Here is a 27,946-nt window from a genome sequence, read left to right as displayed (position 1 = left end):
CTTGATAATAATGGGACGTTTACGCTTTCTCAAATACAATCGAACTTATTGGCGTTTGGTGGCCTTCTAACTAAGACATTGGAGCCGTTCGATCTTCCCTTTATGACGTTTTTGTCCGATGTAGATCAGGAGACTAACATCACTAATATTATGCTGAAGGTACATTTTATTCATTTTAATTATTTAATACATGGGTATCTTATATGAAATAAATAAATACTAAAAAAAGGTACCATTTAGAAGATTTACTATCCGCTTCCATACGAGAAGACAATAAAAAAAAATCAGAAAATGTAAAGTCAATCAATTGGTCGATAGGATGTATTTAAGAGCCTTTTATTAAAATTTTGGCAGGCGCTTACTCGCTAATAGGGATGGGCATTGGGCACTCAAAAACACCGTCAGCTCATTTCTAATTATCAGGAAACTATTAGGGTTACGATATAATAGTATTTGTGTCCAGCTTTCGCCGACATGTGAGTCAATCCTCAAGCGGTGCACCTGGAAAACTAAAATTATACCATGCCACTTACTGTTTGCAACCCGAATCACTGATAGCGGCTTTTGTTGCGTCATGAATGCCAGATACAGGTTGGTTTAAATCCTAATACCGAGAATTCTGATATTATTGTTTCATCAAATGTTTTTTATTTAGCCCAGAAGACAAAAAGAAAAAGGCAAAGAAAGCAAACTATGTGGGGCAAGATCAGAGTCTTCTTGTTGTGGTGAAGGAAGATATTGAAGACATCGCTTTTGTTCGCAGACCCTGCCATGATATTGAGGTTTAGACTGAACCCTACCAACAATACTTAGTAGATCTAATAGTTCGTGAAACGTTCTATATTAACAACATTAATGATTTCTACGTAGGTTATACTGTTTGACGGCATGCAATATCCTCTATCAAAAATTACCGGAGTGCACTCGTATCTGGCACACTATAACTCTTCAGTACATTTGAAATTACATTTTGAGGCACAGCATATCAGCCATCAATTGATGTATCACAGTGAAGAATGGGTACGTTATTTTATTTATTTATTTACACTTCGTTGCTAGAAAGAAACACAAATAACACAATATATATAAATTACAAGGGATGCAACGGGCGGCCTTATCGCTAACAAGCGATCTCTTCCAGGCAACTTTACTATCAATTCCCGATTGTTTTATTCTTTTTATTCGTTTTTTATGTAAATGAATTTGTTTTCCAATCGATATTTTAGCGCGGATGCCGTGTGTCAGAGCACGGATGGACTCGCAATGAAGCTGAATGCATTTTGCAGTGCCGACGCAATGCTACACTGGCCCTTTGCTCGTGTGTGCCCTATACTCTTCAGCCAGAACCTCATCACAAAGTTTGTTCACCAGAGCATCTTGGTTGTCTTAATAAACATAAGGGTAATTGCACCGAAAGGACGCTTCATTATTTAGAAATGACGTCAGCTCATTTCTCGCTTGCTTACAGACAAGCTGACATACTTTAAACCGACTGGTCGTAGTGCCAATCACGTTCGCCTGGATAAAGAGCGGTCGGATGGTGTGTTATGTGCGCAATGCCAGCCTGACTGTACAGGGCTAGTATACTTTGCTGAATCGTCGCACGTCCATTACAATGTCGCCCCCTTACAGAAACTTTTCATAAGCAAACTACTGTAAGTTTTAAAGTTTATGGTTCATCTATTGATTTATAAAATAGTAGATTGAGTACGATATGTGGACTAGCTTGTTAAAATAAACTTTTTAAGCGAAAAAGTTCCTGTACAATTAAATTGTCTCGTTTTAGTTAATTATTAGGGAATTTATTTACAGCGATGGCATAAACCTGATGAACTCAACGGTTATACGAATTTTCTATGCGTCGGAGAAAAATCTGATATTTTACCTGCTTGAAACAAATCTGCGATTCTTCGAAGATATTGGTTTGAATTTTTTTTCATATCTATACAATAATTAATAAGAATTTATATTAGACCATCACTAACAACAATTCAGTTAAACACGATTTGTTGTAGAAAATATTTGATAGTAAAACAATTAATCATCAATAAATTAATTCGTTAAAACAAAGTTATTTATAATATCTCGACATTTTATGCATATTTGACAGCGCTTTCGGGCAGCCACTGGATTCTGCTAAGCGGTGGAAGTATATTAATTGTTACATTTGAACTTATCTACCACTGCACCATCAGATGGCGCCACCACTACAGTCGGACATAACTATTTCCTAACACAGGTCAAGGTCAAAGTACAAATTATGTTCAAATACCATTTTAATGCTTAGGTCAAAGATGTGCTTTAATATATTCCAAGTGCTATAGCTAATAATTCAAGATCATGTTATTGGTTAATTTATTATGTAAGCGATAGATTTTGTTGTTATTATAATAAAGTAATATTTATATAGGAATACTTTTCTATAGTTAATCTGATATCCTTAATTGAATTGAACAGGATCACTTGGCACTTCTGTGACTACGTTTGGTGGCGCAGTCGTGGGCCTGTGTGTTGGAATGTCACCGATGATTGCTGGAATCACCTAAAATTAAATTAAAATTTATATACTCTTTTCTATCTTTGGTTGTAAACTTTTTGAAGTTCTCGTCAAATGTCTTTTTGATCTAATAAAAGCAACTTTTTTTATCTATAAATTATTCACGGCGTGAATTTTAATCTAGAACCAACAGCGAAAATTCCAAACCTTTATTCTGAAATATTTTATCGTATATATTTGTGTTCAAAACTCGTACAGGATTCATTAGCGTAAAGTCATCATATTTAATTCAGCCATAATGAACATTAAACACCATTATAAACATTACATAGCCGGTAATAAATTAATTAATTCTACAAAATACGTGTCCTCTACTCCGGTACCTGTTCTCCGATCGTGGCGAGGAGTTGGGCGACTCTTTTGATAGCCTCTAGTTCTTGAGGTCCGGGCAATGGTAGACGTGGCTCCAATTGCCTCGCTTCCAAGTGCCTCGTGGCTTCCATTTGCCTTGCCTCGAAAGCCTCCAGACGAGGCACAAGTCCTTGTCTCAGTCCCGATCCAAATTTCTCTACTTCGTGTACCTAAAACAAGGGAAAGAGAAGATCTAGGTGTATATTTGCCATAAAATATAGTGTATCTTATATGTTCTTTGGGTGGTTAAAGTTATTAACTACTCTTAGAATGAAAAATAAATCTTCGTACTGGAAAGTTGTGTGCTTGACTGATGAGATTGAAGAAAAATAAGCAATAATATAACTTCTCAAACATTGTTGTAAAAAATGGGATTATTTACTTAGCTACTTCTTTTATAAGTAAGTATCGTGTAATGATCAAGTGTTATAGCATAATGGCTTACTATGTTCAGTCTGTCTAAAATATATGATAAAATGAAAAATATCTTGAATACGAAATATTATATTTAATTATTACAACGCACTCAACGCTTAAAGTAAAAACCTCGTTCAATATTTATCATTTATTACTGACAGTTATTATGGCTACAATTCCATACATCTATGACAAAACAAAATATTAACTAGTTACAAAAACGGAAATTCAAAGTAAGTACATATATAATTCAATGAATCTTTGTCTGAAGCATACCAATCTACTTTTAAATGGAAACATCGTAGGTATCATGTTTAATAAAAAAAAAGTTATTTCATTATAAACGGACCCGGGCTTCCATCGAGTCTTTGTATATCGTGTCGACGTCAATCAAATTGAAAAGCGGCCGTCATCAAGTGTGCATTCATATGCATATTTCAGCCAATTTTGTGGTTAGTTTCAATAAATATTAAACAATTGTAAAACAATAGTAATTGTAGAATACACATCAAGAGAAAATTGCTTCATTTATGTTATATTATATGTTAAAACTGAATTTCATGTTGACTGTCAATCTTAAGGTCGTTTAAATCACATTTCTGCAGCAATAGATTTTCTTTGCATTTAATACTTTACGATGGTGGTAAACATTAAGAAAAAGCTGGAGGAGGCCTTTACCCGGGAAGGGGGTTCCGATCGACTGTAATAAATTTAGTTAAGATGTAGGATACATAACAAGATAAATAAAATAATGTATAAAATGTACTTTTCTTTTTTCATGGTTGGAAATGAAATGGGCTTTATTATTAGTATGAAATTAGGAAACCGCATGTCTTGATCCTAAAACAACGGTGATTTTCAATTAAAATAAAAATTTATTTTCTAATTTAATATTTTTACAATAACTTAATACTAATACAAAAGAAAACTAAACTAAAAACAATATAAACATAATAAGTAAAAACTATTTTATAACTAATTATAAGTAATGCAATTCTTGTCAATTCAGGGAGTGTGCAACTACAAATACATCTGTCTCACACGCAATAATATTTAGGGCCTGTTTCACAATGTATGGATAAAGTGCCAATAAGCTATGCAACACATAAATTATTCGAAAGATAAAAGTTCCGAATAAAATACTTCGCATTTTATGACGAATAGCACTATCTGACAGTCGTGAAACGCAAAAATACTGTTTATCCTACAAATAAGTAACAAATAGCTTATTTGGAACTTCCGGGCATTGTGAAACAGGCCCTTAGTATGCGCAAGACAGCTGTAAATGGTGCTTCTCTGAGTAAGTTCGTAAGCGCCCGAGGCACTGCCTGCAATTGAGATCGCATACCACGCCGAGTGTGGTTATTTGGCACACGCAGCCTCGGTCTCTCCAACGTTTCCGCATATACTTCGTCTCTAATGATTAAAGGAACAGATAAATTCAAAGAATGAAACCCATATGCGGTTTTAGCAAACCTGTTGTCTGCAACTCATGTGACAAAAACACCCCAAATGTTAGTTGTCATAAATACTGTGGTAGACTTTTATGTAAAGTCTAACACAATTTTTATTTAAAGTAAAAAACTATTAATTATTAACGTTTCCGATACAGTTTGTGCGCTACCCAACAAAAATCCGTAAAACATCAACTATTTACTTCCTTCTACACAGATCGGAATCCAGCCTGTTCGGCGGTTTGCACGTACCTAGTCTTGCCATAAATACTGAAACAATGAAAAATATTTTTTTTTCTATTGCAAATAACATTTATTACTTTTACAGTGTGTTAGTTTAATACATGAATAAAAAACAATTTATAATATAAAAAGCTTATTTGAAGTAGTCTCCATTGGCTGCGATACAGTCCTTTAAACGTTGAGGCCAGTTATCAATAGAATCACGCACTCTTTACATGGGATAATTCATCACTACCAATCGTACGGATTGTTTTTGGGCCTCCAAATTATCATGCCGTTTAGAGCAAGCCCTACTCTATAAAACTGACCATAAATCATAATCTAGCGGATTAAGATCGGGACTAGACGACGGCCAGTCTTCAGCTCTGATGAAGTCCGAAACGTTCATTTCCAACCAAGACTGCGTAAACCGAGCTTTATGACCCGGTGCCGAGTCTTGCTGGAAGGACCATTCTTTGTTATTGGAAATGGTGTTATTAAGGGGCTTCACTACCTTCTCAAGGATGGTATCTTGATACACTTGTGCCGCAGTTTTGATACCTTTTTCACAAAAGTATGGCTCAGTCACTCCTTCATAGCTAATACCCCACTAAACCATCACTGAAATCGGATAGTGCCCTCGTTGCACTCTGTCGACATATTGAGAAGCATCCTTAGAGCTTTGAGCACAAATACGGTCATTTTGTTTGTTAAAATGTTGCTCGATTTAAAAAAAAAATCTCATCCGTAAACAAAAATTTTCTGTGACCACTCTTTGCGTACCGCTTTAGTATTTTTTTAGATTTTATCACCCTATTCTTTTTTAAATTATCAGTTAAGAAATGACCAGAACGTCTCTTATAGGCTACAAGTCTTTAGTCATCTTTTAAAATACGCGACATGGTTCTAGGTGCTATCTTCGTCTCCCGAGATAAAATCTTTTGCTTTCGGAAAGGATTTCTTCGAATTCTTTCCCTTACTGCTTCGACCACCTTTTTCGTACGAACACTACGTGGAAGGCCAGATCTTTTTCTGACACAAACAGAGGAGGTCTCATTGTACCTATTAATAGCCCGGTACACAAATATTTTTCTAATACCAAGCGTATGGAGAGTTTTAAAAATTGCATTTGGCTCCATACCTACTTTGTGTAATGCAATCACAGCGATTCGGATCTCTTCATCACCCCACGCCATTTTAATTTTGCAAAATATTATACAAGGTATTGGCACCATAATGAGAAAACTCCATGAGCAATCATATAAAAATAATAGATTTCAAATTCAAATGTAATATTTTGTTTATTTTTAATTGTATCAGTATTTATGGCCAGACTAAGTATTTTTAAGTGTAGTATTAAAATAAGGTTGCAAACTAATTCATAAAAAAAAGAAATCTTGTTGCATCGTTTTAACTTTAGTACTAAGCACTCAGTTCTAAGATTTCTGACTTTGTGGACTGTATGTGTATCATTATTTCGGCCTTCTGTGCCTGACATCCGTCGGCGACCTTTTGAGTCTAAAGCATGCCCATTTCCTACGAGGTTAACTTCACCGTAGAAGCGAGTGGTAAATGCGTACAAAGATACAAAGTTCATTGCTGCCCTGGCGGAGACGAACCAGCAATAAAATTCCATATAGCCTATACATAATTTGATTGAAATGGTCAAAAGTCTAGTTAAAATCGGGAAATTAGACTGAGTATTAAACATTTTATGTTTATAACAATTTAATAAATAGCTGTATCTAAGACGAGTTATACACATTCTCATACCAGTTAGTATTCATTATATGATCTAAAATTCGGTACATATATGTATTGTTCTTCTAATTTATACGTTCATTCCTTCCTTTTGCATGGAGCGAATAATTATAACAATAATTTACAAGTACGACCAAAACCTGAATTCAATTATTTCCGTTTCTTTTGTCTGTTTTAATCAACACGCACTAAGTTACTTCTATCAATATTTTTTGTAACACGCAATATTCAATAAGATTTCTTTGCTTGATACAATACTTTGTTTAAACGATACATTAAAATCGTATGTTTCCCGGCAAATAAGAAAGGGAGATACGAGCAGTGAGAAGTACAAGACATTTTTGGCTTATTCCAAATAAAAGTCAGTTCACCTGACACTGTTTCTGGATGATTTGCTAGTGCAAAGCTCAGCAAAATATTAACTGTTCCGTTCCTACATAGATCAGAATTTATTTCAATTAAAAAGGCATTTTTAGAATTCAAAATTAATTAAAATATTTAAAAGAAAATTACTCTCGATAATCAAAAGTAGTTTCACATGGAGAAGAATGGACAAGAAACTCCATCATTAAATAGTTTTTACAATATTTTGTTTACATTGATTTAAAAATGAAATGTGATGATGTACCTAGAACAAAAATAAAGTACCTACTATAAGTACATACTAAAATAAAATAGGCGCATGGTATAAGAAACAGTGCAGCAGATATTATTATGTTGATACATGGTGCCCACATATTTACAAATATAACAAATTTTACAGTTTTCTTTATGTATATTTACATTATTCTTTAAAAAAAGCAAATATAAACCTATATACTAGATAATTAGATTAACAACCAGCAGTTTCCAGGCATTTGTATCTTGAATATTCTCCTCGAATTGTAATATGGAAAAACATTACAACAACAATCTCCAGTGGAGAAAATCTGGAGTAATTACAAGGTGAGAGCATACATACATTAGAATACAGCTAACCGACATCGGCCTCGTGATGAAGTACATCAAACAATGCATACATTACTTTACATTCTTCTCGAATTATTTACTTCAATGTCAGGTTTCTGTATTCGACTCTCATGATTGTTTAGCACGTTTAGTGATTTGAAGCTGGACGAAACTTCGCGTTTAAATGCCTTTGTACGTGCATTTGCGAGCTAATGTTATCGTTGGACACTTTAAACTTTCAGATATTATCTTATATCTTTAAACGAGCAATTCTTGTATACATATATAGATTCCAATTATATATATATATATGTAAATCGATCTAGCTAGGAATGATGATGATTTTTTTTCTTTAAATAACCAGTTCATATTTTTTATATTATTGTGTCGGTAAGATCGAAAAATATTATTCATATTTCATCATTTTATTTGTATGTAATTCGTACTAAAATATAATTTCCAAAAAACACAATTTATAAAAAAGCACCGAGCATTGCTCGGTCATCCAGGTACTACAGCTAATGAGATATCTATAATCTCTGAAAATTTAACCATTAACCGAGGACCACAAGGGTCATAGACCTCACGCTAGTACCTAGATTTTTACTGAATTAATGCGGGCATGACATCGATCAGATGTTAATATAGAGATAATTAATCAAAGGAAAATTCCAATTACTTCTTCATATTTATGAACGTTCCCAAAGACAAATAACGTGAGGCTCGTCTAACCGATTTGACCCTCACAATATCGCCAAAAACCGATAGTTATATGCACGATATGGTAATAAATTTATATCGACATTGAACCTCAACAAGAAAGTCAACAATATCGTTACCTCATCGTCCTCACGCTCACTTCAACACTGAAGAGAGACTATTATTTATTTAAGGTGTATAGTGATTTCATATCAAAATTTTCTTAAAATGTAAACCAAGTTCTATATTGAATGGATAATTGAATCATCTAGTAATTCATCTTCCGGTTCAGGCTCAGCAATATAATTTCATGAAAATTAATTAAAGTGCCGCCTCCACGGGTTTGCAAATATGGCGTATAACCTCTTGGAATGGATTTTCACCTAGACATTTTCGTGTCAGCTTACACATACAGCTCATGTCCTAGACATAAAAAACAATCAATGTAACAGTTTTAAAAATGTGCCTGCCCAATGTGGAATTCAAAAAACGTTGAATCCAAAAATGTCTCTCAATTTTGTGGGCGCGGTCTGTCAGTTTTTTTGCCGATTAACTGGATTCTTGATAAATTACGAGATGCATCAAAATGCCCTCCGGCTTTCGTGGAGCAATATAATTTATCTATTGAGGCCAATAACAGATACCATCGAAATTAACTGACCTCATAACAATTGTTATTTTTAACAAAAAGTGCCTAATCATTATAAAATATGATATTAAAACTAAAGTTACAGTTAAATCTATCGCAGCCTGATGAATGAATATCAAAAATTAATATACCTTCTGTGTCATCTTTTCACGAAACCCTTTTTGGCTTAGAGATTTTTTATTTCTTATTTTTGTGTACTTTGCAATTTAATTAGAAACTTACAATATTAATATTAAATTGCTTAGTTTTTTAATAAGTACATGTCTCGCAACTTATTTATAATTATAGACAGTCTTGTTGTTAATGTTAACATAACTTCCGTAGCTTTTCCGCTTCCAATTTTTAGGACTACATTTTCATACCTCTTCATTTTCATGTATGAGATGTTATAGAGTGTCAACAATTTATTATAGAGTGCATAGTCATTCAAAAGGATATGAGACACTATCAAGGCTTTTGAATCTAAGTTGGTAATAATAGGAAGAATTAATTTATGCTAACCTTATAGTTCACATGTTTAGCTACAAACATGTTTTGAAGTTAAGGAAGTGCATCTACAGCCTTGTCTTGGGATTTATAACAATTAATTACCTACATATTAGCGGAAATATATTTCTCTAGTTTTTTGCTTACAACATCACATTAATTTATTTCATTTAAAAGTTTATCTTAATAAACTTACGCAAAACTTAGTTTAACTTTTTATATAATACTTATGACCTCGAAATATATGTAGAATATTTTTTAAAATTAAAATACTGGGTCCTCTAGTAGCAATTATCAAAATGTTATTTATATATTTACCGGATCTGAAGTATTCCACTTATTTAAATAGTCGTATCTGAATAAAAGATGAGCCTATCGCCTTTCATTATAATAAAATTCACATACCAAAGAAGTTCTGTATCGGACAAAGTTTTTAGATTCTTCATTAAACTAAAGACTTATTAAGCTTATCAAGATAGGAACGAGGTTAAGTTAACAATGCGAGATTTCGGTTTATACTGTTATCATTACTATATTCACATAAAAGTGAACATTTTAATCTCAGTTCATGTCAAGTAAGAATGGTTCAAATTATTCTTTATAATAATGAAAGTCTTCAACAAAATGTTTTAAGAATAAAATAAAGTTACATAATTAAAAAACCACTAACTTTTTTCTTTCAAAAAGTTCTACGATATGACCAAATACTTAAATAGGTAGCGATAGAATCTGCCCTGCTCATCCCGGGATAATGTAGTCATAGGTGGCATTTGTCGGGACAGACTACTTGTATTATAATATCTCTGTGTACTGACTTGTGTACTATATATAATATAATCTGATTAAATTACCAATTTCAAAAGAAATTAGGCGATGTAGCAGAATCAGTAGCTGTCAAACTTTCGACTGGTTCTTACTTTGCACGGCTGGGTTGTTTTGTATCTATATTTTGCAAATAAATACACCATCTGTGTTATTTCGGGATAACGTAGCTATGTAATGGTGTGAACATGTTCAAAATTGGTTTAGTATTTTTTGAGGGATTTCGTTTCAAACACAAATAAAAATCTTTCTTATAATGATAGTTAGTTTGTTTAACCCTGTTAATGCATCAAAATTAATCTTATTTCACAATGGTCTAATGTTAATGTGTGATGCGATATCATCAAATCCCTTCTATTCTGATAAGTCACGTCATACGCCATCGTATGTGAAGATCAAGGGCGGCTGCTGGCGAGCCAATGTCAGTGAACGCGGCGAGCGAGGCGCACGGATGCGCAAGCGTCAGGAACCATGTTCGTGCTTGTTGCAGCAGTGACGATGGTGGTGCCGGCCTTGGCTTTGCTGCCACCCCGTCTGCTGTCCACCACAGTCGACGAACTTGTTAAGGCAGCTTCCAATACCTGTGCGTTATTTGTTTCTTGGCTTGTGTAATAATTAGTGAAGTGTTATCAGAGAAACACGAATATTTTCATCAGTGGGTAAGACCGCTGTATTTAATAGAAGTATCGTAGTAGATAATTCGAAGTTTGAAATATATGTTGTATTTTAAATTAATGTCGCAAACGCGTGTAATTTGGGGAGGTTTGGCTCAATTACTTAAAAACATAAAAATAACAAAATTATTCCAAACTAATGAGAATTTAAATAAAATTTCATTTCTATGATTAAATCATATTGCTGCTATTCAAATGTCGATATTTATAAAACAATACGAAAAACCAAAAAATGTCATACATCTTTGCTATGTAGGAAGGTTCAAACAAATGTACCACTCATTGATCAATTAGTGATTAAGAGTCACTGTGATTGTATAGCCTACACATTGCAATATATAATATGTTAACAATAAGTGCTAAGTATGGTATAATATACAAGTTCATTTAAATTACACATTAATTTGATGTTCACATTATAATATCAAGATGATTACGTGTAAAACACAACACAATCAACAGACAATATTAGGTAATCTATTATAATTTTTTTTAAATACATACTGAATTAAAGCACGTTTCGCTTACTTGGACGTATTTTGACTTTAAAGGGTCTCTAAATCTATTTAGTTCTGTTTTATTTCTTCTTAATAACTATATATCGTATTAATTTATTTATTTATTAACATAGTAGGCAATATGTAAAAGTGGAAAATACATATTTCCTATATGTATTTTCCACTTCATGCCTTCCTTATGTAATTTAATACATTTTTTTCACTCACAGTGGTTGCCTGGAAGAGATGGCTCGAAAGCGATAAGGCCGCCAGTTTCTCTCCTTTTCATTTAATTATATTCAATTTTTATGTTGTAATGTAACGAAGTGTTAGTAAATATATCTAACAATTGCAATATATATGATATATATTCTTGTAAGTTTATTCATAATGTTTTAAATATTAGTGTAGTTGCATTTGCAATGGGAATTAACTACAACTACTTACGACATACATAATAATTAAAGTGCCAACAGCAGCGAATCAGCAATTACTAATGGGAAACGTGATATTATCCTCTTCCTACCTCTTCATTTAAACCCAAACAACACGACATTACTTGTGATTTGTGTTCAAACTCACGTCCAAATAGGCTTATTCCGCCTTTAAAATAAATAAAATCTCAATAAAAAACACATTTAGGTTGAACGTGGGGCACCTAGCAAGTGAGTTGTTATACATACCATTTTGTTTTAGAAGAATCAAGTATTTGTTTTATTCATTAAGAGCGATGTACATGCCATATTGTCCGCACCTAAGGATTATAATGATTTGTATTTTACAATTTAAACAATATGCTTTCAGGTGAGTCGCTCCCACTGGACGCGCTAGCATCTGGACAGGTTATCCCTGAACTAAAGTTCTACGAATTTACGCAAGCAGGGAAGAGGAAGTACTTAATGTCGAAAGCACACACCAGGGGCTTTAGTCCTTCTTCGCAGCTAGTAATATACATCCCAGGCTGGTGGAACACCCCCACAGATGAATCCTCCGATGCACTCGTCAAAGCGTTACTAATCAAGAACCCAACAATCCTTATAATCGATACAAGATCATCCTTCAGAAGAGGATACGTGTCCTCCGCTCTTCAAGTTGATGGTATAGCTCGTCGATTGTTCATCTTCATTCAAAACCTTCATTTTCAGGGCTATCCGATATCCAAAATACATTTAATAGGATTTAGTTTAGGTGCCCATGTAGCTGGCATTACAGGGAGACTAGTTCAACTGAAATTACATAAAAGTCTAGAGAGGATTACTGCTTTAGACCCGGCAAGACCGTGTTTCATGACACCCTCCAAATACAGGCTAAGGAAGGAAGATGCGAGTTTCGTTTACGTTCTCCATACAAGCTCTGGCGTCGTTGGTCTAGAGGAACCTATTGGTCATGTGGATGTCTATGTTAACGGCATCACCTCAAACCAACCCGAGTGCAAGGAACGTGCAATCACGCTAGAATGCGATCACGCGATGTCGTGGAAACTTTATGCTGCGTCAGTCAAGAACGATAGCTTACTCATCGGAAGTGAATGTGTAACGTGGAACGAGCTGAAAAATAGGCAATGTAGTGGTGACAGAACTAATGTAGGCTATGGATGCTCATCACAAGCAAGAGGCCTCTATCTTTATACAACTCAGGAAGAAAACAGGAGGCTCAAGGTTTTTAATCCTTTAGATATAAGAACTTGGTTTCATAGATAACATAACTTACTAAGTTTTTATAGATAACATAACTTACTAAGTTAATTATGTATCAGTAAGTGATCGTTAATTTTAAATTTATGTATGTAGGTATGAAAAGTGGCACTCATAACGGATTTGAGATCTTCATTGCAGAAAACACACCTACATGCCCATTAGTTTACAGTATAGCCTGATTAGTTTCTAGTTTATATGAATAAAACAAACGTGCCTCTCGCCATTTCTAATAAGCAATGACTGTAATGAGTTCATACTTTTACAAATAATTTACCACTATCGCTTCCAAACACGTACTACAAGAAACGGTATTATTATATCAATGAATTGTTCAATTAATTTTGACCGTATTACATTTGTATGGATAGTTTTAATGAATTCTAAAGATCTATATTCAATAATTGCTGTAGGTCATATGAAACTGAATAAATCTATTATAATACATTTAATAAAGTTGTGGCTGTGATAATAATTATTGAGTACTTTGATTTTTATATATTATATATTTTTTTATTAAAATATTATATTATGTATATTTAATGCTTATGAAATCCCATAATATTATAGACTAAACCGCTATCTATTTAAGTTCAATTTCTATACTAGATATATAAAACATCCGTTTAAATATTATTTACAGCGCCATCTATGCAATGCAAGCAAAACGATCGTTGCAACGGAATACGTAGCACACATTGTCATTCGTTAAATTTACTAGCGTGTTCGTATATTAAACACAGATGTCGCTAGTAATCTTTGAAAGACCAATTTAAATAATTATTCTAATATTCATATTTTATATATATATATATACATATATGTGTGTGTGTACCACAAATTATATTAGTATATAATTTATAGTAGTACACGGAGAAGTTAGATTGACGCTGATAGAGATGCATAAAAGTTTAAATATATCAAAATAAAAATACGTCTAATGTAAGCCTAAATCTCAACAATGACTTATCAAAAAATGTGAGGATCCGCCGAGTGAAAATATTTGGGATCACCCTCATCAAATTATGTTTAATTAAAATTATCTATTTCGAACATATGTGTATATATGTAACCTTTAAGTACTTTGTTTTAGACGAATTTGAAGCTCAAATCGTATTGTAATCATTGCATGTCTACTGGGCGCATTGAAAGAAGCACCTGCCTGCTCTAAAATATTCATGTAGCAATAAACAATCAAGCGACTACCAGGCAGATAAACAAAATACTCCTAAAATATGTGGGGTTTAAGTCACTGTTTTTCGTAGTCATTATTTCCTCATGGCACGTTTATTTTATCAAGGAATTGTTTGTGGCAATGGCGCGTTAATATATACTGTTTAGATTCTCTATAACAAGACACACTATGTTCTATTTTACGTATATTCATACAACGTATGGTAAAAATAATTATCTAAATGAAAAATATATTAAACAGTACCTTTTGCCAACTATAAATTTGAAATAAAGAATGGTAATTATACCGTAGCTTTCACACCGGTTTCATATTTTAACAGAGGTTTTTTTCACAGCACCATTATAATTAATAGCTGCGTAGAATTCGATACCGGTGTGAAGTGAGCACAAAGGATATTGGCTGTAGGCTGTGGGGAAGGTTTTTAATGATGAGCGGGCTGTGGGCTGTGGCCTGACTGAATGAAGCCGAACGCCGCTCAGTAGTGAGTAGGCACTTGAGCACTGCCCGATTATACGCCTTGCACCAAATTGTGTATGCTGAGCAAAAGCCATAGATTTTTTACAAAAATCGGGTTAGACCTTTGATCGAACTAGTATCGTAATAATAATGGAATAACAAATTATTTCACACGCATTCTAATAGATTAAATGATTATTTAATCAAGTTAAATAATCATTAACATCTTTTAATTAATTCTTAATTAGCCGGTGACTGATAAATTAGTTCAATCATAGTAATATTTTATTCCATTAAATCAATCTTATCTATGTCTATTTAATTATATTTATTATTTTGATAAACTATCGTTACATGTATAATATAATTGTGTAGGTTAAACAATCGGTTTAACCTACACAATTATATTAAAGCTTGTATTATTTATACAGATAATTAATGAAACAATTACAATACAGTCGCAAGTGTATGGAAGCTTACGTCGACGTCATTGTACGCCGATGGATAATGTTTAGAGTCGGTGTGCGCACGACAGCAGATTAATGATGCGTCCCGGGGCGTGCCAGCACTGCTTCTTGCAGCAATTTCAAACTAAAATGTAATGGAAAAAGTCTAAGGAAATAATAGCCAAAAGTTTTATCATAAAAATTATTTTATTAATTTAAAAGAACATCGGTTCAGGTCTGTCATCGTATTTAATAAACATTGCATATTGCATCTTTAGTGTATTAATATTTTGTAGATAAAAATAGGTTAACAAGCAATATTATGCACATATACACAAAAGGAAAGAAACCTAAAATTATGTATTACTATATTTAAAATGAATAGTAACGGATACAAAAGTAACTAATTCCTGGTTTTAAAAGCTTTTTTTAATTGCTCTATTCAACAGAGCTTAAAGCTCTGCGCACCTGCAATTATGTCACAAAATATGTGCATCTATTCATGAGTAGAATACACCCCTTCCAATTAATATAAGCGGGTTACATTCACCCTGTACTTATTTACAGAAATTGATTTAATAAGAATTTGCAGAATTATTGTCCCTTTAAAACTAGTTATAAACCCCGAGGTGCTTGTTTGTGAAAAATCCTAAATAAAATCAGTAGCCTACTCCAAACTTCGTATTTGCGAATATTTGTATCAATGATTTCTAATTTGTTTTATTGTATTAATCTTCTTTGATTAATTAATTAATACACATTTGCAAATAGAGCAATTGATGTATTTTAAAAAAGAAATTTTAGAAAGCTAACTTGTAAAAGATGAATAGAAATTTGATCGATATTTAAGCAAAATTAGAGCTATATCAGAGTGTTATAAAGACCTAGCCTAATACGGTTACAATAATTAACAATTCGGTTTATATCATGTAATTATATAATTTGAAAATGTGTATATAATCATAAATTATCTTTAGTGGCCGTTGTGTATTGAAAGGATAAGGGAGGCAACTCGGAGCGGAAGGCGCTCTACATGTTGACGATGATAAACGAGCACCTTATCACCATCTCTACACTTTGTCAACCGACTGCTCTGTCGGAAACAGATCTACCGTTATTGATCACCGTTACCTAAACTTTGCTTATATAAAACAAAAAACGACGGAAAAACCAAAAGCAAAACGTCTTTTGTTTCTAGATGCATACATATTGAGTGCGAAATCTTCAAACGGGCCGCCATAATTTTAGCTGAATCATCAAAGCTGCCGCCGAGACTGAAGTAATTATTGATTGTAAATTTAACGGCTCGTTAAATCTAGTAAGTCCATAATTCGCTTTAACAATAACCCTTGTTTATATTTTTTTATTATAACAATTGTGACATTCGGATGCGGCTGGTTGGTAATTGCCGGGCCCTTTGAGGCCGAACATCGCATGGGGTAGGTAACTGAGATAAGGCTGAGAGCACATGGCTTAGATTTGATAAGCCCTTTTCTAACATCTGAGAAGGGTTTGGAGGGCCTAATAAATCCTACATAAATATCCAATTTCAGCCGACGATAAAGTGGGTACTCAAATAAATTAAAACTGTTAACAAAGGAATACTTTTCTAAATACAAAATTGTTTTTAACAGTATTTTTATAAGAATTTGAGGTAGTCAAAACAATTTTTTGTGTATGAACTAATTAATTTTTAAATTATCAATTATTTTGATTAAAAATTCGCCTTTGTAATATAAGTGTTGTTTTACGAGGAGAAATTAGCTTAACCTCTATATTATAACATTTTATTCTCTCGAATCAGTTGATTATAAATATTTAAATATAAATAATAATTGGATATAAATAATTTTAAAAAGTGACAACTCGTAGTGTGAACTCCACTTTATCCACGGGCATGGCACTGACTCAATTATATTTTGAAGCACGTTTCAGCATTTCAAATTTTATATCACAGTCGCTGTATTGTGTCCGGGGGGTCGAGATGGGGGGGACGAGGGAAAGGGGCATTCACAAGAGATCTCTTCAAATTATATTAAACGACTTTTACGGCTCCATTCGAGGGATTCTTTTATTTTTTAGGGCGTTCCGTACTTTGAAGTAGCTGTAGTGTCTATAAATTGGAAATGTGCAGGAGGCACGAGATGTTTCGTGAAATCGATTTTTAATTGGATTACCTACATTTTCGTTAACAATTTCTCCCTCCTGATAGAATAAGAATACATTACTCAATAATGTAATGCATATTTAACACAGGTATATGGCAACATTTTAAATATATTAAGTTTAATAAAAAAAATACTGCGTTCCATTATCTAAGCCCCATCTTATCCTACAGCAAGAGAGGATAAAATTATCCTGTCGCAACAACGCGACCCTTTTAGCCAACAATAATAAAAGATAACCGTCCCATTTGCCTGTTTGTTCTTTTCCTATTCAGCACCCTTCAACCGGCTCAAATGCGCCCTCCAGCAAAACTTTAGTTTGTTTAATTAGCAATTTAATTATAAAAGTTTATATATAATAAAATTATATTTCCCTTAAAACCATATGCTGTCGAACGAAATATTTTTATCAATAGAAAATTAAACTTATTACTATAATTATATGAACAATACAGATAAATGGACAGACATCATTAGTACGAACATGGTTCAAACTACAAATGTAGGGTAAAATAAAATTATAAGTTGCTTGTCTTCAAATAATGAGCGTGAGTTGTATGATATTGTTAGAGCAGTAATACTGTTATTAGTGAAAGAGCTGGTGAATGTAGCTAATTACACAGATAAGCGTGCGGTTACTGTAATGACTGTGTAATTATACGTGATATGACAGCTCGCGGCTGTGTCATTGTACATAAAAGTATATAGTATCTAGTCTTGTGTCTATGTAACAATAACAAGTACTAGTATAGTAAATAAGTACTATATAACATGTCCTATTTATACTCTCCTGTTACACTAAGATACTTAACAATTGTCTACACAACAGGAAACATTTTTTCTTTTCTCTCACCTTAATAATTAAAAAAGAACTTATTGATCGTTTAACATTACTTGTATATTCAAATGAACACAAGTATCTAAAAAAATAAGATAACATTTATCTAATATTTCCAAATTAAGAATAAGTGCATGTAAAATGTGATATTATTAGTTCATTTGTGTTGTTAAGCCCAAAGGTTTCCTCCGGCTTCTACATCGGCAATCTTGTATCAAGTAGTTTATATTTAAATTGCCTATAAACTAGTGATATAAACTTTTTAGGACACACAAAAAACTAAAATTTTAAAAAGTTCGAAAGCTCTGCTTTATATCAGATAAGGCAATACTACATTCCAATCCACTCGATTGGTCTTCCACTGAATGCGTCATGGCTTTCGCAGCCTGGAGTTAGCAACATAATCGGTTCCCATAGCTAAGATCAAGGTCTGTAGAGTGGTTGATGACGATGCACATCGGTCTTCAATATCACGTTTCGTCACAGAACACAACAAATAGAGCTTTTTCTGTCCTCGACATGTTTGAAGGCTTTTAACATTCTTTCTCGGAAGACTGTTATTTATTTTTAGTTGCCTCGGTGTACTTAACATATTTCGTTTCTCTTTTCACGGTAAAATGGGGTACGTTTACGTTTAAATTTCTTTGGATTTTACACAAAAACCCACAATACACAATCACAATATGGTTGCGTAAAAAATGAGAATGGCGCACTGACTAAAATGAAAATTTGAAAATGCATGATGCCTGGCTCGAGGTAAAGGATAAATATTTTTTTGTAGGATTGTATTAATAAATATCGTCTTACTATGAATATCTTAAAATACATATATATAGAATCTTAATTCTTACCCCGTTATATCTTCCTTAAGGAATCAGAAAACAAAAATATTTTAAATATTTTATATAGGTTAATAAACTATATATATTTACATTTTGTCAGCATAATAAGCGACTATTATAATTTTCAAGACTGTTTTTGTAATTGGACAAAAAATTGTTGTTTGTTTTATGGTCTGTTATGTTTATAAGGATTTTTTAGTATAAATTACGCATACTTATCAATTGTATTAGATGTACGTGCATTTTCAGTGATTTATGCAATATTTCCTCTGTTTATACTATTACTACCTAACAAATAATTTACTAAACATGACTTTCTTTCAATTCCTATCGCTATTTAGTTTGCTGTTACAATTTCCTTTATTATTTTTCAATCCACGGAAACTTTTAATGAACACGTTTCATCAAAATTGTCAAGTACACAATTTTGCAACTACTTGTCCTCTAACAATGTAACCCAATCTATAACGATTCCAATTCAAGAGGTACAAACTCTTTCTTAATATTACTTGATACGCAACTTTATTTCAACCGTAGTGAGTTTAATTTACAATGACACTATTCCAAGCTTAACATCAGAGGCGGCACTTTATTTGAACACCTACAATTAACATAAAACATTTCTGAACACTTGTCAAGGGATTGGGGCTAGCATTTATACAAATATTAAACTTAACTGTTCCAGAAATACACTTTTTCCATTAGCTCACATATATTTAATTAAACATGTGTTCCGAACTGTACGATGGAAATTTATTAAAAAAAACATCAAATTAAATTTAAAATTACACATTCGTTTTAAGCTGTAATTAAGTTTCTCCGCCAACTAATTTCAGTACCTATCTAAATTATGAAAAGGATCTGGATTACGTTAACATACACTGAGTCTCGTTAAAATTAATTACTTACATTTAATGAAAGTAAATTATTATTTGGCTAAAAGCACTTATAAGATTTTTGAAAGTTAAATAATCATCATGGATATGACATGACACTGTTTATGCGTACAGAGATACCTATTTACTGGCGGCTGGCCTCATTACATATATCCTCAATAATACAAAGTACCAATCAGTAATTGGATTCGATATATCATTGTAGCTGTGTGCAGTCGTTAGCCGCAAACAAATTACCGAGACCGTAACAATTTTTACACGAAATTCAGTTAATTTTCCAGTTGGCCACACGCAGCGCGGCGCAATTTGACAATTTAATGAGTTTTCGCGGATATTATGCATTTTAATCACCTATATTGCCTTCGAAATTTTTTATTGCTACTTCATTAATAAACGAATTATCGATTCAATTTCCCGATATCTCTATATATTCGGATCTTGTTTTATTAACCCAATATAAGCTTTTGTGTTGTAAATAGTTTTGACAGTGTTCTCAAACATGCTTGGCACGTGGTTTGTACGAACGGTAAATATTAACAACTGTAATTTATTTCTTAGTATCGAATAGATCATCATTGCCTTATGTATAAACGGACAGATTTACGACTCGTCATATGCATACATAGATCGTGTTATCTCTGTGTAATGTGAGTTCCAGGGACTCGTATTATCTTCGTATAAAACGCGTTTACTTGTCAATAGCCATTATGAAAGAAGTCTTAAGAGCACTTGAATGAGTAATAACGTCCGCACGGAATAGACCGAGCCGCTCGGAATTGCCAGCAATAAAGTTATTTAGCCTCGAGTTCCATCTCACTCTAAACAACCTTTACAACCCGAGTTATGGTACTTTTTACTATTCCTTTATTAACAACTCCATCTCCTTGAATTCTACAGAGAAACTTTTACAATCCAATAAAGACTGGAGCTATCAATGTTTTTATATTTAACATTTTATTTCATTAGATATAAATGGGACAGTAGAGGTTTAATTTGAATGATATGCTTTTCTATACTTAAATTAAAACGTTTCAAACATTTCGACTATAATCTATGTAGACTACTTCAGAAATGTTTGAAATATAGACTTTAATTAGTATCTAAATTGTTCTGCGGCATAGTCAGTTCATATTAGTTTGAGTGATGAAAGCGCCGTCTGAAAAGAATTTTATATTGCTATAGCGTCTGCATAAAGTATCAAAGAAACGTGTTTAATCATTCATGTTGTTCTCGTATCAATTGAATGTAAATAAATATATTTTCATATCTATGGAGAATAAAAACGAGCAACAAAGAAGTTCATGGCCCTCGGATGGTCTGAATCTATATCTGAATACGAGATTATAATCGTAATTTACATTGAACTACGGGTAGGTACATTACTACGAGGATTTAAAGGTACATAAGCTTTATAAATTCTAATTCCCACACATTTTATACGTAATAAGTTACCTAACTAAAGAAGATTAAAGTTTTTTTCTGCATCAGTTTGTAATTTATAGAAATGAAAGGCGCCCAGCAAATCCCCGGACCCACTGCGCCTAAACGTGTTATTAAAAAGGTATTATTCTTAATCTTTCACGTTTCAAGATATTATCTTTCGATTTAATGTCTAGTTTTTTAAATGAGTTCTTAAAATTACGATGATTTTAAATTAAATGTTAAAGCTTGGATTAATAAGGTCGACTGTCAGTCTGGGCTTAGAGGATTATTTTTACAGTATAATAAAATCTTATATTAATTTTTTTAAGAGAAACTTTTGATTCGTAAACATTTTGGCTCTTTGACTACTTTCTTCGTTTGAATGAATATGTTTGTAACTTTTAAAGTAGTCAGGAATTTAAATACAGTACCCGTACAAAGAGAAGTCAAGAGTGAAAAATAAATTATGGTGCACATGAATATTATTTCTCTGAAAATCGAACACCTAACCTTCGAGCTCAATCATATAAGTTCCAGCTACGTACATGAAGGTTTCCCAGGTAATTCGGTTTAAGAACTTTCTCCGCCACTTAGTTTTATATCCACTATTTGCGTCCATTTAAGACCCAATATTTCCATGACGTCATCAAGCCATAATGAGTAATTTTCGCTTATGTGCTTGGTTTTACGTTTATCATATTTTCATATTGTAATTCATTTTCGCCGCTTTAGGGTGAGGTTTTTTGGTAAAACCCTCTGAACACCCTAGTAAATGTAATAATTTATCTTTTGTTATAAAATGTACAGGTCCGTTCTTGGTACGTTATGAAAGGAAATCTTTTGTATGGCGATATTATCACAAGAGAGCCGCGGGGCGCGCAAAACACACATTTCCCTTGTGATATCATACTAGGGTCTTCGTAATTATCACCCGTCGCAGGAAATTTTTGTTTATAATTTTAATTTAAAATAAGTATCATCCTTTTGCATGCTCAGTTCATGCTCTACTATACATAATTTTGTGTTAAATTTATACTTGTATCTTTAAAAGCTTCACATACTATCGATGTTTATAAATTTAAATAAATATTTGTTTTTAATTCATTAGTTACCTAATACAAGTTATGTGAGTGAAATTTATCTATAGTATAATTTAGTACTTATAGATGAGTACGATGTAGATAGATGTTCAGTTGAAAACAACTGTGTATTCTTTATGGTATACATTTAAACATTAACTATTCAAAAGACAAAAATTGACGAAATTAATACATAAATAAATTATTTCTTTAATAATTGCGCGCCGCTCTACTAATACATTTTACCATTACTTTTATCACAATAATTGTAAAAGTAATTTTGTACGTAAACTAACTGTAAGATCGCGATTAAACGCACACCTTGAAAAAGATTTATGATAAGTCGCACGCATCTGCAATTTCTTAGCATCAAAAGAGATCTTGATTCAGTTCGTGTGTATAGCCTGGGGTGGGTGAACAGATTCGCTCCGTTGATAGAACGACATTGTAGACGCTATTGTTCCGATTCTTCCAAAGCCATTAACGCTGACAGGGCCCCTACTTTGGTCACGATAATTACATCGATAGATATATTATATCTTCAACATTATATCTATTCAAAGAAAGTATTTATGTTTTGTAAATATTAGGCAAGAATACACAAAAGTATGATGATTAAACAACTATATCGACCTATCCGTAGAACAGAGTCCCATCTGCAGGATTGATAGTTTTCAGTAGAGGCAAGAGAAGTTGTTGACTTGTGTAATTCTTAAACAGTGAGACTTGAGATTTTGATTTTTTGGTATGATATGACAACACCCCAGCCTAGTTAAATGCCATGTAGTATATATTTCTTATCCTCTTATTTCACGAGATAGTGAGTTTTATATAAACATAGGACGTTTTATGGCGGAAGAGCGGGTGCACGTAGTGAATATTGTACGTTTTTTTACGGAGATGTATGAATTAAGTGACGTTCTATATTAACATGGGTATTTTTTTGTTGGAATTACCCATCCCTTATGAGTCTTATGTAAATAAACATCTTAAAATTTTTAAACATAATGTTCGCCATATGATCCCATGTAACTAAATAAAAATTAATAATATTATTAAAAATAGTTTATTAATTATAAAATCTTAAAATAGATAACTATTAGAAGGCATCACTTTGAACATAGTCTAAAACTACAGATAGGTACATAGAATAGGAAAATTACAGGAGACGCGTATGGAGAAATTTAAACTTCGCATTAGTTATATAATCAACAATATTATGTTCAAACAAACATACTTAATAACAATAAAATTTTACAATAAATAAAAATAAATAAATAAATATAGCTAAGACTATTTTTTTGGCGCAAAAGTTAAAACTTAAATGGCATTTCGTATCACAGACACTGTCCCCTTCATTTTGAGTGTGTCCTTTCTGTAAGAAGCAGTGTATTATGCATTTATTGAACTTTTCTGCTGCGTAAACGTACATTGAAAATACAAAGCGGTTACGATTTTGGCCAGCACAATTGTTTGACCAATAGCGAAACTCTTTGACCCCACGGTCAACATTAGCCTGAATAAAATCTAACAGACAATGAGGTCAGGCCTCATTTGAGCCACGTTTTGAGGACGCTGCAATACATTTTAAAAATCAAACACAGCAGCAACCATGTTTCCATTTGACTCCTCAGCGTCATTCTTATCTTAGCCTTTTCGATCTTCTTATTAGTCTGGTGCTGTTGAAAAGTTTATTTTTAATGGTCTGTTGGATTATTTTTCAATCGAAAAACGTGACATTCGTCGCACTAATCCCTTTTGGGAATATGAAAAGCTAGATTGAAGTTTAAGTTGACAATGTCACGATATTGGCGTTTCTTTGTAGCCTTAGAGATGTATTTCTCGGGGTCGAACCATTCAAGATACAATTTGAACATTTTGGCGATACTTGTCTCTTTGTAGGTAGAGCTTTTGGCTATTCTTGCGTATTCGATACGATGCGATTCAACTACGACAGCGAGCGACATTTGTCCCAGTTGCTTAATTAAAAAAGTTGCTGAATCGCTTGCATGTGACCATGTTCGGGCAAATGCCTACAATGCAAATGCGACCATGGTCACAAACACTTTGTTTCATTGCGTCATCTGTAACAAATAACAATCTTATGATTATCGTGGTGACTCCATCTTTCCTCTTCTAAAATAGCACTTCCATCGTACTTCTTCCATGCATTTTTTAAGACACGAGTTTTCAACTCGTATCTCGGCAAGAGTATTAATAAGCAATGTTTGGAATACTTCGATTTCTCGCAGTAAGATTCGCTAGAACCTGTGATCAGCGCCAGATAATAGTTAAAAGTATGCTTTCTATTATTAGGAGTGTCTTGACTCAGGCATCTTTTCTTCTTCATTTTATCGGAATATTTGATGATGAAATTCCTCTGCTTGATATCCCAGTTGCCAAAATTTTGTGAAACATTCCAACCGCTGTTGTTGAGATATTTTACTAGGACATTTGTAACGGTATACCTGACGGCCACATCGTTTTTTCGTCTACGGCTTTTCCTTTTATTGTGAAATATTTTTTACCTAAGTTCTTAAGGCATTTGCGTTTAAGGTCTGTCCATTTTTTTGGGCACCTCTTACGTTTTTCTAGTAGATTTAGGATTCACGGTGGGATCGCTTACGTGCAAAGAAGAAGGTGAATTCGTGGTGCTAAAAGACGACGAAGAAATCACAGGTAATAAGTCTGCATGATTAGGGCAGAATGAGCTATCGCAAATCGAATGAATATAAGTAGGAGATGGCATAGAAGTTGGCAGTGACAATTTTCAAAACTAGAAGGCACTTGCAAAGAAAATGTGCTAGGTTGATTTCTGTAAGCATCTTTGGCAGACGGATCAGACACATTGGGTATGAAGCTATCACAAGTAATTTCTTCGGTCAGGTAATATGTTCATGCAGAAATTATTCAGATATATCAGCTAGTTCTTTACTGATTTTTTTTTTCACCGGAGGGCAAAGGTGAGCTCTGTAGTCTAATGTCGTTGTCATCAGCGTTCAGAGCTGTAGTATAAAAAAATACTGTATGGTATTATTATAGCTATTCATAAAACATTATTAAGAATTTAAGTTAACAAACCTTAAATAAAAAATCGTTATAATATTATTATTTAACGATATTTTAAAATGAACAACGTCCTAACTGATGTCATTATCCCAGTAACAACGTCCTATCTTAATATCAAACCAAGAAATCATATTACAGATTACGTAGAAAAACATCTTAAATTCATATGACACGCTTAAAATACCAAAAATGTTCGTATAAAATCGTCCTTATGTTTCATAAGACTTCTACTTTTTACTATTTATTATTATAGAAAAAATGAATTCTCTGTGACTGAGCATTATGCCAATTGCTTTTTCGCATGATTTTCGCACTACAAATGCTTTTCTATACCTCTCCGGCAAGAAACGTCCTATATTACAATCAATCACCCACAATGCTTTACTGAGTCAAAAATGCAATATTAAAGCAATACAGATATGATGTTTGTTAATATAAGAATTCATTAGTGTGTATCGCGAAATAATACAGCTGAAATCGTCAATATACCAGTAATTACACTTTTTTTCGAAAATTTGAAAATGGTGCACTAAGTTTCGGCCTTTCTGCATCAGTTTTTTGTAGCATATCTAATATTTTCTTTGAACGTGACATCTTTAAAAATATGTTTTTACATGCAAAGTAGTTAATTTATTTTGTATATCAAACCAAAAAAAAATCTGAGCGCATAACACAAATACACCCTCTCTCCACCGAACAGCGGCCGGAGTGACAAGCGGATGGTGCGTCTGCGCAGCCGTCGCTTACCGCCTGCCGTCGCTTGATCACGTCGTGCGTTTTTATACGGAATTAATGTCAGATAGTACGTTATTCGATTCTATATCTCCGAAACTAAACAAGATACAAAAATTTTAAAAACGTACATCTGTAGAGTTCGTATTCTTTATCTCGTTTAGCTATTAAACTCATTTTTGCTCCATTATCACATCAGACTCTGTTCTACGGATAGGTCGATATGTTTGTAGCACCTGTATCTTAATTAAAACAAATTTAACTAACTCTCTCCATAGTAGTATATAATTAAAAAAATCAAATACACAACACGCAATACTTGCTGAGCGAGTTTGCTTATCTTACCGAAGCCGCGTACAAATTATTTAAAGAAGTCTATTAGATTTGAGAGTGTGCAATTATTTTATCAATTACCGTCTAAAATTCGCAATATTAGCGCGTTTAACAAATTCAGAAACGCATTAAAGATGCATGTTAGAGTGAAAACTTTAAACATAAATATATATAAAAGATCCATATATGATAGTCATTTCTTACCTTACCTTATTACAAGAAAATATCGTGATAAACGTTGTAGTTATTAACTTAGTCAATCATTAACCTAAATACTTGACCATGTATTTAAAAATCAATTTCACATAATGACGTAATTTAATTAAGAAAACACGACGCGTCACTGACATTAATTTAAGTAAATTTCCCATTTATTCAGCACGTTCGGCGCCATTTAATAATTTTTATGTGAAAATTGATCATGAAAGTAATTATAATATCCGCGCTTAACGATCGTTGGTAACGAAGGCAACACAGCGAGCGCGTCCAATGGGAAATTATAAGTGTTATGAGTACTTCATAATAGTATTTATAATAACCACGAATGAAACCAGACACAAGAGTTTCTCTTTAATATCATTTGTATAGTTTTAATATGCTGTCTCGGTCAGAGCTACAGAACAAAACCAAGTTGGGATACTTCCATTACCAAAGGGATCCTATTCTGATTATATTTTGGTGACAGAGACAGAAAAACAGCTGTGTGTTACTGAGATGACGACCTTCGACACTTCTTCGTTATAATAATTATTGAGTGGCTGTACAACCCTACATCTTAGATTGCCCGTCTTGGTTTTAGACAGGAAGTTCATCAGCCTTATATGTCCGAGACATTTCTTAGATTAGGTTTCAAACTGGCCGGTTTTCTTACAAAGTTCGCCTTCACCGTAAGGGCAAGTGTTAATTTCGCATTTAGAAAGAAGTTTCAGTGCAACGCGATTACAGCATGACAAACTAAATTAATAGTTTCGAAAGGAACAATGCGTCACACTGCTGACCAATCTCTCGAAGACAATTAGAAAGAAACAATTACTCTATCGACATGCCAAGACAATAACTTATTATATCAGCTTACAATATTCTCGTCATTGTATTTTCATACAATTAATTATACAGCCATAATAAATAATACTGTCAGCCCACACACAATATTAATTTCACAATACATTAAAAAAACTAGCGGTTTATAAATAATTTGCATAGAAGTTTCATAAATGATGGAAATGAATTTTGTGTAATATA

The 27,946-nt window shown here is 33.0% G+C and overlaps 1 protein-coding gene and 2 long non-coding RNA genes across 3 annotated transcripts; 2 read left to right on the top strand and 1 right to left on the bottom strand.

Annotated features, from left to right (window-relative positions):
• The first annotated feature begins 1,552 nt into the window (after positions 1-1,552).
• On the top strand, positions 1,553-2,246 carry LOC123689436. Its single transcript, XR_006750414.1, has 3 exons — positions 1,553-1,655; positions 1,813-1,922; positions 2,111-2,246. It is a non-coding gene; the product is annotated as an uncharacterized LOC123689436 (long non-coding RNA).
• A 41-nt stretch (positions 2,247-2,287) lies between these two features.
• LOC111003897 lies at positions 2,288-3,261 on the bottom strand. Its single transcript, XR_006750413.1, has 3 exons — positions 3,200-3,261; positions 2,881-3,078; positions 2,288-2,542 (listed from the first exon to the last, which is right to left on the bottom strand). It is a non-coding gene; the product is annotated as an uncharacterized LOC111003897 (long non-coding RNA).
• Positions 3,262-10,802: 7,541 nt separating this feature from the next.
• On the top strand, positions 10,803-13,709 carry LOC111003850 (lipase member H-B). The gene is made up of 2 exons (XM_022274573.2): positions 10,803-10,949; positions 12,342-13,709. The coding sequence occupies exons 1-2, from the start codon at positions 10,838-10,840 to the stop codon at positions 13,235-13,237; spliced, it is 1,008 nt and encodes a 335-aa protein (XP_022130265.2). The 5' UTR covers positions 10,803-10,837; the 3' UTR covers positions 13,238-13,709.
• Positions 13,710-27,946: the final 14,237 nt, after the last annotated feature.

This window comes from Pieris rapae, chromosome 1, assembly GCF_905147795.1.
Source record: "Pieris rapae chromosome 1, ilPieRapa1.1, whole genome shotgun sequence".
NCBI lineage: Eukaryota > Metazoa > Arthropoda > Insecta > Lepidoptera > Pieridae > Pieris > Pieris rapae.
The sequence above is the reverse complement of the archived record's forward strand: the minus strand, read 5'-3'. Positions and strand labels throughout refer to the sequence as shown.